Raw genomic sequence first — 13,969 nt, 5'->3', positions numbered from 1 at the left:
CTGCCAATCATGTCCTGATGAAGCTGTTATTATTATTCTCATGTTTTCTCCACCTTACAGTGCACAAAACAAGCCTGCTTGTGGGGAAAGAAATGTCAGAGCACATAGCTGAGGTTAATGTTTTTATTAAATATATCACCATTTTTTCTCTCTTTCTCTTATATCTCAATTACAAAAGTGTACATACACACGAGTGAGCAGTTAGTCACTTTGGAATAGACTCACATAAACAATAATTCTCTCTCCAACAGCAGCATGTGGCTAGAGTCGAGCCAGCGCACACAGCAGGGCTCTTTTCTTCTCTCTTTTTTTCTTGTTGGTCAGAGAGGAATGGCAACATGTATAAAGTAGCAAATCTTTTTTTATGACATCTACACAGGTGACAACAGACACGTAAATATCGGAGGTAGGTAAATGTTGAAATACCCGTCTGAGAGGCGGCGAATGTGAGCAGCCGCCGCCTGTGATGTTATCTGCATCCCCACGGGATCATGGGGAACGTTTTCTGAGTATTTAAGGAGTTCCCGACTGAGAATTTTGCATTCACTGACAAAAAATAATAAAAAGACAGCAACAACACAAAGACAAAAACGAGGACAAACTGGAACATTAAAAAGATACAGCATTCAGAAATACTTCTAAATGACATTTGGTCACTCAGTGCTTTTGTTCTTGCTTGGTTCATCAAGCAAACCTCCAAACAACTCCTTAAGGGTAGAGCGAGCTCAACTCAGCAATGGAGCTACTTAGGGCCAAGATACATATATACACTTTATACATGTAGATAAAAATAATAATTATAATATAACAATAACAATAAGGCAACGCAAGATGATATAAATACTTATGAAATAATTACAAATAAAATGCAATACAATTGAAATAAATAAGGCTGAAGAGTAAATACATTAATATTAAAATCTCCTTTTCAGAAAAAACAAAAATATATTTTCTCTCTTTGGGATGGGTGTTTGAAGAAGGAGGAGGTGGGGGGTAGGGGATCGGGGTGGTTGGGACCCACAGTCCCGCAATGACAGTGTACCTGAATTAAACACCACCATGGACAAGAGCAATAAATAAACAGATATTAAAATAAAGGAAACATCAGTGGCTTGCGTCTTCTTTTTCTTCTTCTTCTCATGCGATCCGCTTCAGTGGTTGATCTCTTTAAGGGCATTCGGCACCTGCAGGCAGTTCTGTCGAACCTAAAATCCTCTTGCCATTCCAGGAATTCACACACCAGCATCGACCCCTCTGTCCGTCCAGCGAGGATTCACACTGTGCAGAGAAAGGGAAGAAGAAACCCTCTTATTCAGTGCCTTTGTTGGGTACACACACACACACACACATACAACAAAATCTCTCATTCACCCACAATTATATTACAGCAGGGTATTGGGAGCTCTCTCTCTCTCTCTCTCTCTCTCTCACACACACACACACACACACACACACACACACACACACACACACACACACACACACACACACACACACACACACACACACACAGTCCTTTTACTGAAGGTACCAACCTGCTTGGGTTTGTAAAGCCCGTTTTTGTCACAGTTGGGGAGGTAGAATCTGGTTAACTTGTCCCCTAACTTCTGCTGGGATTTGGCAATCTTTTCCAAAGCCGTCTGCAGCTCTAGGTGACAGGGCCCCTGCACAGCACACACAGGATGGAGATGGGTTAATCTCAGTTGATACAAACAAAGTATAATCAGCTGCGTCTCATTATCAGCAAGCACGTGGGCTGACATAAAACTACATATCAAACTTGTAATAATAAGTCTTCAATAAATTCAATAAGTCTGCAGACACACACACACGCACACATTTTCCATTATTTCAAACAGCACACGAGCGCGCCCTTGTGGCGCACCAGCCGTCTCTCAAACCTCCCAAAGAAACTTTTAGCAACACATCGCAGTGAGGATTTTCAGCACAGTAATGCGGACCCAGTGTCAGTACCTGCTCTATCAGCTTCTTGCGGATGGCGATGAGTTTGGCTTTCATGCTCTCCTGAGCGTCGGCGGCAGCCCGCGGGTCGTACGGCCTGCCGTGACCGGGGAGATAGTGGCTGTAGCCGGGGTCCGAGATGATGGCTGCGTTGTCCATCTCCAACGGTTCTGGCTCTTCCTGATCTGGAGAGAAAACACGAATGAATGAATGAATGAATGAATGAATGAATGAATGAATGAATGAATGAATGAATGAGTGCGACTGTAAAAGATCCCAATGTTGAGGGTTTGCTGAGATGATCTGAAACACTGATGGAGAATGTGGAGGTGATAGGCCTTACCTTGTGTCTGGGGCTCGGGGGTGGGCTCGGGCACAGGGCTCTCCGTGCACACGGCTTGTCCGCGGGTGAGGGAGTGCAGAGGCCGGGGGTCGCCGGGTCTCGGCACGCACCTCAGCCCGGAGCCGCACGGCGCCGTGTAGATCCCGCACAGCTCCCCTGCTTTCAGAGCGCAGGCGAGGCAGCATCCACAGCCGGGCTCCCGCAACACCTCGGCGCATCCGGGCGCCACCGCTGGACACTGGCTCAGCTTCTCCGGAGTACACGGGGCGCAGCGAATCGGCTCTGGCCCCACCACCGGGGACCCCAGCGTCCCTGTGAGCAGCACGGAGCACAGAGCCGCCGTCACGACGTGTCCTACGTATAATCCAGCCACGGCCAGCATTGTTATCTGGATACTAAATATGAAATGTAGCGCAAGGCAGAGATGATGATCAGAGGTACGAGCCGGGTCGCCTCCTGCTCCTCAGTTGTGTCTTTCGTTTGATTTTGGGAAAATGTCTAACTGTGCGTTGCGCGCAGCCGTATTTATAGCCGGCTCCTCTGCGAGTCTTTGACGCGTCGGCGTTATGAATGATTTCTGAAAAGAAGGTGTAATGATACGATGGGCTCTCATTGGTCCGTCCACGTCCGGTCAGGCAGCTCATTTGAATACAACATTCGCGTCAATATTTAGTTTGGAACAGGCAGCGCTTTTTGCGTGTACCGCCGATGAGTGACGACACCAGTGTTTGCTGTTGCAATCAAGGACCCCCTTTCCTCACCCGGGTGCCACACTGAACTCCAGAGTACCACATTAAAGTAACAAGGCGCGGGCAATGAGTTATCAGCGCCGTTTTTCTCTTGTTTCTTTTTGTTTTTCTATAAGTTGTGAAGAGGACACGCATGAACTGACTGAGGGGAGAAATAGTTCCTTGTTTTTTGGAGTGGGGGGCTTTGCTGCAGATGACCTCCTCTGGAACAACACTGACTATTCATGAATTGGTCCATTCATAATAGGCTTTTATTAATTGTCCTCAACAAACTTCTTACACAACTTTGGAGAAGAAGCAAAAATAACAACAATGGGCGCAAATTACGCACGCCCACGCTGAGCGCCTGGAGCGTGGGCCTTCCGAGAGCGAACCGGTGGCTCTAATTTTGACATGAAAAAGCATCGGAGCGTTGCGAGGAGATAATAAAACTCCAGTTTCAGAAATTGCTCCGTGAAAAGGGGTCGCCGTTTGGAGGGCTCGGGACTCCCGATCCCCGTCTACCCCTCGTGCGCGCACTGGAGACGCCTTTGAGTTTCATCCAGGAAATGTCCCGTCGTAATTATCTGTTTCCGGGGATAATAATAGACCAATGCTTTTGAATGGGGGCTAGCCTGACGTGGCCGCAGACACGTCCCAGGCCTCCCAGCCGCTCTCTGGGGACTTTGATGGTCCCACAGTGGACGACATGCACATTTTCACGGCTTGCTGCAAGGTATTTTCAGTCCTGTCACTGCATGTGAGAATGTTCCCTCCAAAAGACCCCCCCCCCCTCCTCCCCCAGCACACACACACACACACACACACACACACACACACACACACACTAAAGGAAAAACAGATTTTCCTTTCCCAGTGCACACTGCCCCTTATTTAAAAACCCTCTTTACACGCTATGATAAATTATCACCTAATATCTGACTTTCTGATGCAATGTCCTGCATGGTGTCATTATCTCTATGTAACTGCTTTGTGAGATTGCATCATCTGCCAATTGGTTTAACAGCCACTCAAACTCATTGCCCAGATTTCTGTTCCTCCAAGCCCTGGGGTGAAATAAAGATTTGGGGGACTCGTAGCTAACAAGCTGAAGTCCTGTTTGAATGTAATATGTGGATCCTGGGGTTTATTTGAGCTGGTTGTCCTCCTCTGGAAATTTTGAACATCCAATTCACTTTTTTGCGCACATTTTTGTAAAGAAAACATAAAAATCAGTAGCAAGGTGTCAGTTCAATACTGCATTCATATGCTACAGTAAACAATGTGCTTTTATATAATTTTCCAATAAATACTCATTCTCAACTTCTCTGATTTGATATCATCCCTGCTGAGTCCACATGAGTAGAGAGTTTCTTTACTTCTCGTTTGGGGAGGCCACTTGTTTAAATGTGTTTTTAACCTCTTTTTATAAGTGAACACATAAAACCCCAGATTTATTATATGTTTTGGCATATTTTGAAAACACATCTCGACTACATTACTGATTCTGACCCAAAAAAAAACTGAAAGGGAAAATTTTTGATCTTGAATTCATGGTCTCAGAAGATACTTTCAGGTCTTCTTGAACAAAACATGATATGAAGCAATGTCCAAGCATGGCGCAGTTTAAAAAGCGGTTTAAGGATATGGTTTTTACAGGGTACAGGGAAGGGTAGAGATTTGATAGGGTGTTCTTGTCTAACATTTTCATGTGTGTGTGGGTGCACGGGTATGTTGGTATGGGTATATATATATATATTTGTAGGTTGTGTATCCTTGAGGTGAAAATGTGTATATGTGCGTATGTGTATATACGTATGTATGGATAGACAGAAACATATATGTATATATAAAAAATAAAAAAAATAAAAAAAATTACACATGACATATAATGTAATTGCAAGGAGGTATTTTTGTAGTCTATTGATACTATATAGTGGAAAAGGGGTGGGATTAAATAAGCTTATGCTTCTTTCTCCTCCTTTTTGAACATGAACTTTATTTGGAGTTGTGGTTGCTCGTTTTCCTTTTGTTTTGCTTTGTTCATTTGTCTCTTTTAATTCTATTTTGTTGTACTTTTTCAACATGTTCAAAATAAAGATTCAATCAATCAATCAATCAAACATATTCAATATGTGAATTATGGTTCCATTACGAAAACGAACTAATTCTGGGCCACGTACAGCCCACTTTGAGCTCAAGTGGGTAAAACACCCATTTCTGTTCTTGTAAAGAAGTTTAACCAAACTTTTTTACCTTGGAAAATAAAAAGGATATTTCTATAGGAGATACTAAAAAACAGCAATCTTTTTGTCGTGTAATTGTTTGTAATTGTTTGTCTGTTACTCAGTTACTTTGTTGTTATATGAATGGCCATGGGGCAAGTCTTTATCAGTAGTAAAAGCTGAAAGCCATGTTAAATACAGTTAGAAATCCAAAATTTATGTCCTCTAAAGCGTTTCCAAAAACCATCCAGTGGGCCTCATTAGAGTCTTTGCCGGGCCAGTCCTGGTCCTTGGACCAGGTTTAGGGTGAAGCAGAACTTTAGTGTGTGTTTCCATGTGTGATGTTCAAGTTGGTATGGATGTGAGTGTCCGATGTCCTCAGTTTCAACATGAGATGACAATGACCAAAATTATAAACTCGAGGGCTTGAAAACAGGACAAACCAAAAGGTGACGTCAATAGTCCATCTGGTAACAGACCAGTGAGGTTTAAACATATTTATGTACGATATTTAAAAACTTTATTAAGTACTCAAATGCCTTTACTCTACTCCCACGCAGCACTTTATTGTATGCACTTTAGTCACTTGTTGTTAGCACTATGACCATATTAGTTTTTCCTTGTTCGACATAAACATAAAGACTTGAGGAGCCGAGGGATCAAACCACTGGCCTTCTGATGGCTTCTGAAGTCTGGGTGACCCCCTGAGCCACAGCAGCTCCTTTTACGAGGGTTAAAAGGACAGAGGCAGCATTCAGGCCATTCACCAATAAAACACGTGCACATGTGCAGCTTATACACTATGTCCTACAGGATGTCCTAATGGTGTTTATTTTTTCTCACTCTCACAGGACAGGAAGTCCTTTGACAGCATCCTTTCTCGACTTAGAGTTGGCAAAACATATTTTTTTTCTTTTGCAAGGGCTGTACAGCATTTTATTTTATGTTTACTTGTATTTTATTTATCTCATATATCACTTTGAGAGTTGGACTTGATTGCATTTAATTCACAGTTTTGAGTAGGCAGGAGATAAATGCTGGTTTGATAAGCTGACTGGGAAACAGAAACATCACAATTCAGCCCAAATTATCTTACAGTCCATGTTTGTTTATTTTGGTCTCATAGTTGTGAAGCTATTACTAACTGAATATGAGGAACACCTTTTTAATCTAAAAAAAAAATTGGCTAGTGCATAAAGGGTTGAAACTGTCAGACAATTAGTTCAATCCTAACGAGCTACTACACAGGAAAGCAGCTCACATCTAAGGTCCTTTAATGTTCCTGACAAAAGTTCAGCTGTCTCTGGGGCTTTGAACCATAATCCATAGTCACTGTGCACATAATACAGTATCCCATTAATCTAATGTAATGTCAGCATAACAAAACAGTCCTGGTGTAAAGTTTAAAAAACAAAAACTCCTATAAAGCTTTTTAAACTTTACAGGAGTATATAGTTTACAAGAGTGTATAATTTCATATCAAAGGATTTTAACCAAGTTTTCAAACAGTTCGATATCGTTTTATTCATAATGCTGCAGAGTAGTACTCATAATATTGGACATTATTTTACAGATGCAGTGCCAGTGCTATTAGCAGTACATTTCCACTTATTAATGTTATTACTGCAACCAAGGAGGTTATGCTTTTGGTAGTTTTTGTGTGCATGCGTGCCATTCTGTCTGCAAACATAGTTTTGAACGAATTCTGATAAAACTTTGTATGGGTGTAGAGTTCGGTCATGTTATGATCCATGAACATGTGACTTACTTCCACCAAGGTCTCCGAAGTCAGCTTACTGTAATGATTTATAGGTGAAAACTGGACAAACTTCTAACTTTGAAAATATAAGGTGGTGTGTGTTGTAAAAATATATACAAAGCATCGTATAATGATTTAAAATGTCATGTCACATCTGACCTCTGACCTCTCCTTCAAGGTCAATAAATTAACCTGAAGGTCAAAGTTATAATAATGCAATATAGAGCTATTTAAAACCATGTTTCTTCCTGCCATTGTTTAAATTGACACCATATAGATGTATAAGGAATGATATCTAGGAATAATATAGGGATAAACATAATGTTAGTTTGGACCTCTGACTTCTGCTTCAAGGTCAAATTAGCCCAACCTTTCATAAAATGTCTTTTATCTGCAAAACAGAGCCTAAAATTCTGCAGCTCAAGTTATTCATGTCCACTTATTTACAAATCAGTTATCCATGACCTACTCCTGCATCACCAGTGCGTCACTGTGTAATAACAGTAAACATCTGTCATGCTTCCCTTATCTGAGTTTTACTCCACTACAAATTTCTTAAAGTATGTTTAAAGAGAACAAAGAAAACAGCATGAATAGATACAAAATACAATACTATTCACTTAAAAGTAAATACTTCCCAGGGAGTGAAGTGCTTCCTGTTCTGTTTGTTTTTTTAACAAAGTCACCAAATGAGCAGACATAAAGTTGTGCTGAACATTTTTTTAACTTCAGTGTTAACTGCCACTTATCTCCCCTGCTGCCAGTTTACCTGTTCAAACAATACGCTGTCATCAAAGTTATGAAAGTCATGTTTCCTGGGGTATGTGCAGCATCTGTCCTCAGCTGAACTGTGATTTCAGGATGATGCTTGCAGTCTATGTCCTTGTGAGGGAATCTGGTCTCCAGGGTCGCTGGGAGCTGGCTGCACTTTTTATTTTCATGTGACCCAAATGTTCTTTGCTTTTTTAAAAAAATAATAAAGAATGTTCCTTAACCCTAAACAGTTCAAAATATTTTTTTACAAGCCCCCAAATGCCCCTGTTTAAAGCTGGTCCTTGTGATACTGTGTGATATTGCCTTACATAGCTTTAAAGCACACATCTGTGTAATTAAAGGTTGATATAAAGTGGGAGAGACATGAGGCATTAAAACATGTGAAGTATTCTCATAGAAAAGCTACATGTGGTAGCTGCCAGGCTGTGTGGGGTTTTCTTCTGCTGTCAGATCAGAGAGGCGGACTGGTCAAACAGAGCAGAGTTATCTCAGGTCAGAGTCGGCCCTACTTTTTCAAAAACACACGAACGCAGCCAGATCCCTAACAAGCCGGAGACCCTGAACACAAAGCCCCCCTCCCCGTGTGCTTTCTGCAGGGTTTGTGTTTGGGAGATCCACGATAAGAAGGGCTTTCTATCTCTTTCAGGTGTCACATGATGAGGAGATCAAACGGCACATGGCATTGAACGTCCCAAGACTGGAATGTTTACCTTTGACAAAGAGCAACGGGAAAAACAGTCTGGTTCTGTCAGGAGCTACTCACGCCCACATATATACGCAAGCACACACTGACACATACACAAACACGCATGCTGGTCCCCCAGATTCACTTAAGGTGATTTAAACCTTGCCCTCTTGAGGGCGTCGGGAGAGGCGGGTGGAGGGGGGAGGATTCCACGACAGAAGGGATGAGAAAAACAAGGCTGTTTGCAATCACACCCACTCAAGGAACGCACACCTGCACGAGCGCTGACGCTGAAAGTTCTCTGAGGTTTACATACAGCACTGTGCAAAAGTTTTACATCCACTTAATGTGTTTAGATTCTCATCTGTCACACATTAACACCATCAGCACGTGTTTGTTATTAATCAGGCAACATCTGTGGCATGATGACACAGGAGTACTGCAACAGATGGTCTGGCCCCCACAGTACTCTCTCCATGAGTCAGTCCAGGATTACATGAGAATACGATAACAAATTCAACAAAGTCATCCCAAAGGACCCAACAAGAAACACCGTGCAAGAGGAAAATGCATGCTGCCTTATAGTCAAAGGCTGTTCACAGTAAATATTGATTGAATAACATGTTGTTTTTTTCTCTTTTTTACAAAATTATGAGATTTATACTTGTCTTTTATTTACTCTGTTCAGCTCTTTTCAACATTGTATTAATTGTCAGTCAGCTGTGCAGGACCTGGAATCACCCTAATCTCAAATCCAAGCTTTTGTTGAGACAAAAGCTTCTATACAAATAAAGTTATATAAACGAATTCTGAAAACACAGACTGCATATAACAGAGGAACGTAACTTTCAGCTATGAAAAATGAAAAGAACGTGGAAGTAGCTGTATTCTTTCCAATGGCCAGCAGGAGACAGATTGTCTGAATTCAAAATAAGTCAGATTGTATAGAAGTCTATATGAAAATGGCCCTTGACTGCTTTGATCTGTGACCTAAGCAAACTCTTATATCCTAGATGCTGTTCATTTTGTAATTTGTGGTCCCTATTAGAGTAAAGAAAGGGTGTAAAAAAGCCCACCCACCACTTTAATCACACTCTAGATCTTGTTTTAACATATGAACAGTGTTTCCTGAAAACCGTCTCTGTTCTGATCATTTCAGAACATTGACAACATGACAACATTTAAATCTGATGTCTTTCTGAAAGCGCTGTAACTAAGTTTAAGAATATAATCCAAACACTGTTATCGTCTTCAATGCCCTGTACCAACACAGAGCAGAGCAGCTACCTGAACACTACTCCAACAGAAGTCAATTATCTTATTAATAATTTTACTGCCTCACTACGTATGACACTGGATACTGTAGCTTCTGTGAAAAATAGAGCCTCAAATCAGAAGTACTTCCTGGTATAATTCTCAAACACGTAGCCTAAAACAGACAAGTCGTAAGCCGGAGGGGAAATCGCGTGTCACAAATTTAGAAGATCATCATTTAGCCTGGAGAAATAGTTTGTTGCTTTATAAGAAAGCCCTCCGTAAAGCTAGAACATCTTATTATTTATCAATGATTGAGGAAAATAAGAACAATCGTTGCAGACCAATCTCCAACTTTCTTTTCATATGAAAAATTCTTTTTGAATGAGTAGTTGTCAAACAGCTAACAGTTTGTCTGCAGAGGAATAGGTTATTTAAAGGGTTTCAGTCAGACACAGTGACCCATGGCACAAATGACAAAGAGATCTTGTGACATAATTATCCACACTTGTTACCGTCATAACACTGACATCTTGATTGATGTCTTGGGGATGAGAATTTCATTTCAATTTAATTATTCACTTTTATTTACATAGCGCCAAATCACATCAACAGTCCCCTCAAAGCGCTTTATAACATAGGGTAAAGACTGTACAATAATACAGCAAAAACCCCAAAAATTAGCTGGTTGGCTATGAGCAAACAGTCGGTGACAGTGGAAAGAAAAACTCCCTTTTAACGGGAAGAAACCTTCAGCAGAACCAGGCTCAGGGAAGTTTACCCATCTGGCTCAGTGCGGTGTGAGAGGAGGGAGACGGGACAAAAACCACACTAGAGAATGAGATGGAAATTCCCTTCAGTGGGTCTCAACTAATAATTAGCCATTCAGTCTTGATGACATCATCTGTTAGCCTCCTAAAATCCACCAAGCACTTCTGCAAGTAGGAATTTTGTTTGGTTGAAGCTGGTCAATCTAACACCCATAAGTTACCGTATCTGTGACTGGAAGACTATTTACTTCACGGTTATCACATATTATAAAAAATATGCATTCAGTGTCTTATCGTTTGATCAGCCTCAATTATGTCTTATCTTTTCATTTTACATAAGAACAAAAAGGAAGTGTTTTGATAGCAATAATAAAAAACGAACAACCTTTCATGACAGGCATAAAGATACAACAATGTGGGCAAATCTGTGTCTATACAGTCATACTATACATTATTACTTACAGCTTATGGTGCAAAACAATCACCAGATTCTTACATGGCTGTGGATGGTGGTTAATGATTGTTGGGTTTTCTCTGAATCTAATATTGTATGATCTACTGTGCAACATAAAGCACCTTAAGGCGACTGTTGTTGTGATTTGGCGCTATATAAATAAAATTGAATTGAATTGAATAATGCTACTCTCTATCTACTTCTCCTGAAAAACTGCTTGAATTGCCTCTATGTACTTATTATTGTCTTCATGCACAATAATAGTAATCACAGTGAACTTTATATTTTAAAGGCTCTATAGAATTACAAATGGAACCTCCAACTATCCAGTAATCCTCTTTGTGCCAGCACTAAAACTCCCTTTTATCAGGAAGAATCCTCTGGAAATACCAGGTACAGGATGAGGAGAAAGCAGTGAGAGAACAAAAGAGTGTAGAGGTAACAAATAACATTCAATGCAACAAACAATCGAAGCGTGGCTGGATAGTGAGGCCATTAACCACAGAGCAGGAACACGCAGCTCTGCAGCCTGAGATACCTGCAGAAAGGAACAAGGAGACTGGACAGAGAGAGAGAATCACAGACTGTGGGAGAGATGGCTAACAGTGCATCTATGATCTCTGGTAAGACATACGTGCAGGAGTGTACAGTAAGGTAATAAACAGACTCAAGTTTATGCTCAGAAATTTCAGCTCAGTCTTCAGTTGCTGCTCAGGAGGGCGGGTTGTCTCCCAGTCAGAATGTTGGAGGTTCGATCCTCGTCTCCTCTAGTTCTTGGACAAGATGCTGAACTCTGAGTTGCTTCCAATGCATCCATGTGAGGGTGTTAATGTTATGTTAAATGTGTGCGCGAATGAAGTTTTCAGAAGAAAGTACCTTGAGTGTTCAAATAGAAAAGTGCCATATACAGTCCATCTTTCTTAGGTCTGAAACTGCAGAGATGTCAGCAGGATCAATCAAAGTAGTGAAAACCTGGAAATGTTTGATTGAGATGCAGACGATCCCTCAAGAAACGTCTCCACAATATGGGGAGCCCATCCAAAGCAATCCATGCCACAGAAAAATCTGTTTAGGAAATCATTCATACTTCTCACCATGTATGAGGCAAGGGGAACACACTTATAAACACATATTGTCTATAATGTTTACGCAATTTGCAAAGCTGTTCGTGTCTTTATCTTACTTTTTTTTAATGTAGCCTATATCTAATATATCTATATCTAATGGCCACATTTGTTTCATTTACTTTTTTATAGTATTATTTTTATCTAAATAAAAAAGAAACAAAAAGAAAACAGCAGAGATTCTAAAAACACCAACACCAAACTGACATCCAACTTACAACAAGTTTTGGTGAGGTCCAAAACAAACAGCTGTCCTGATTTACCCTCTGCCAGATCCAAATTCTTTACAGTGTGTTTCTAGAGGAAGGTTTTGCATCATTTGATGTGTGTAAAGTTTGGATTTTCTTCCCTCTAATACAATACCATTGTGTTTTTGGCATTTCAAAGTCTGACGTCCGTTAGTGTCTGTTCATTTTTATTATAATTGTGTCCTTTTGGATACAAAACCTGTAAAAATAGCTTTGGGTCTACTGGGATTTGTTTTGAAATAATCTCCCCATGTGTCAATTTGACCTCTTGCTCAAAATGTTTTAATCTTTCTGACATTTAATTTCGCAGGACTTACATATGCTAACATTAACTAGAGGTGTATAATCAAAGTCTGAGCTCCAGCACAAAGTGATTAAGTGACTAAGTCTTTGTTTCATGCTCTCAGGTTGTAATGTTAACTTTCTGATGGACAGAATGGAACATTTCACGCACTTTCACAAAAATTCCTGCATGATCTGTGTTTCATCAGGTGCTTGTCGAGGGTCTACTGAGTTGAGTCCACCTGCTTTTACAAAACTTCTTAGGTGTAGCTATTTGAGTGAAAAAGAAGCTTCCCGTTAAAGCAGCATTATGCTTCAATTCTTCAAAATCATCAGTTTAGATGATAGAGATCTTGAATTTTAAAAAGTCCTTTGGAAGCCCAGACTTTGAATGTAGGACCTGCAAAACTGTTTCTCCAGTGTTGATATATATTGTGACGAAGACTCCATCTGTTTTAAATATTTTCCCACATCCCACATTCTTCAGAACTTTTTCTACGCATCTTTGAAAGAAGTTGGGTGTATTTCCTTTTTGAAGAAAAGTTTCCAGAAAGCTTTATAAAGGGCCTGAGGATGTCAAGCGAGGCATTACATAGAGAAACAAAGTCCATGTGGGAGTGGGCTGGGCTGAGACGGTGTCAAATACAAGATTTTCAACCAGGACAGTTTTTGGATCCTGCTTGGGTTTTTAAAATTAGACTTCCAGTTTGTTTATCCACCAGCCAAAATCAATCACCATAAATGTGGACTATTCAACATTAGAGGACTGTCTTCCGACTTCACATTAGTAAATGATTTAATATTTGATTAATAGACTGGTTTATTTGCCTTACAGAAACCTGGTTACAGAAGGATTAATATGTCTGATGATACCCAGTTATATCTGTCTATGAAGCCAAATGATCAAAACAATTAATTAACAATTAAAATAGTTAATTAGTTGTTACTTGGTCTTAAATACATAAATACAAAAACAATACTTAAATACATCTGTACAATATTTCAAAAATTAGAAACCTAGATTATATTTCTCCTATTCCGCATTGGCTCCCAATCCCTGCAATCCTTCTTCTCACACACACGCTTTGAATAATCAGGTCCCGTCATAGCTTATAGTACCATATTATCCTAATAGAGCATTTTGCTGTCAGACAGCTGGCTTACTTGTAGTTCCTAGAGTTTCTAAAAGTAGGAGGCTTAAAACGTATAATTTATTTTTTGATGAAGCTTATAGTTAAAGCTGGATCAGGTGATCCTGAAGCGTCCCTTAGTTATGTTGCAATAGGCTGCAGGACTTTACGCAGGGCACTGAATACTTCTTCTCCACACACCTGTTTTCACTCCCCATGTATTTATATACC

At 40.4% G+C, this 13,969-nt stretch overlaps 1 protein-coding gene and 1 long non-coding RNA gene across 2 annotated transcripts; one reads left to right on the top strand and one right to left on the bottom strand.

Annotated features, from left to right (window-relative positions):
* Nucleotides 1–109: 109 nt before the first annotated feature.
* Nucleotides 110–2,875, bottom strand: igfbp1a (insulin-like growth factor binding protein 1a). The gene is given in 5 exon segments (XM_026148006.2): nt 110–1,169; nt 1,171–1,278; nt 1,536–1,664; nt 1,975–2,147; nt 2,306–2,875. Coding segments are annotated over 5 exon segments (810 nt in total). The 5' UTR covers nt 2,688–2,875; the 3' UTR covers nt 110–1,151.
* Nucleotides 2,876–2,890: 15 nt separating this feature from the next.
* On the top strand, nt 2,891–11,134 carry LOC145421231 (uncharacterized). The gene is made up of 2 exons (XR_013902546.1): nt 2,891–3,769; nt 8,438–11,134. It is a non-coding gene; the product is annotated as an uncharacterized LOC145421231 (long non-coding RNA).
* The last annotated feature ends 2,835 nt before the right edge of the window (nt 11,135–13,969 follow it).

This window comes from Astatotilapia calliptera, chromosome 17 (assembly GCF_964374335.1).
Source record: "Astatotilapia calliptera chromosome 17, fAstCal68.1, whole genome shotgun sequence".
NCBI lineage: Eukaryota > Metazoa > Chordata > Actinopteri > Cichliformes > Cichlidae > Astatotilapia > Astatotilapia calliptera.
The sequence above is the reverse complement of the archived record's forward strand: the minus strand, read 5'-3'. Positions and strand labels throughout refer to the sequence as shown.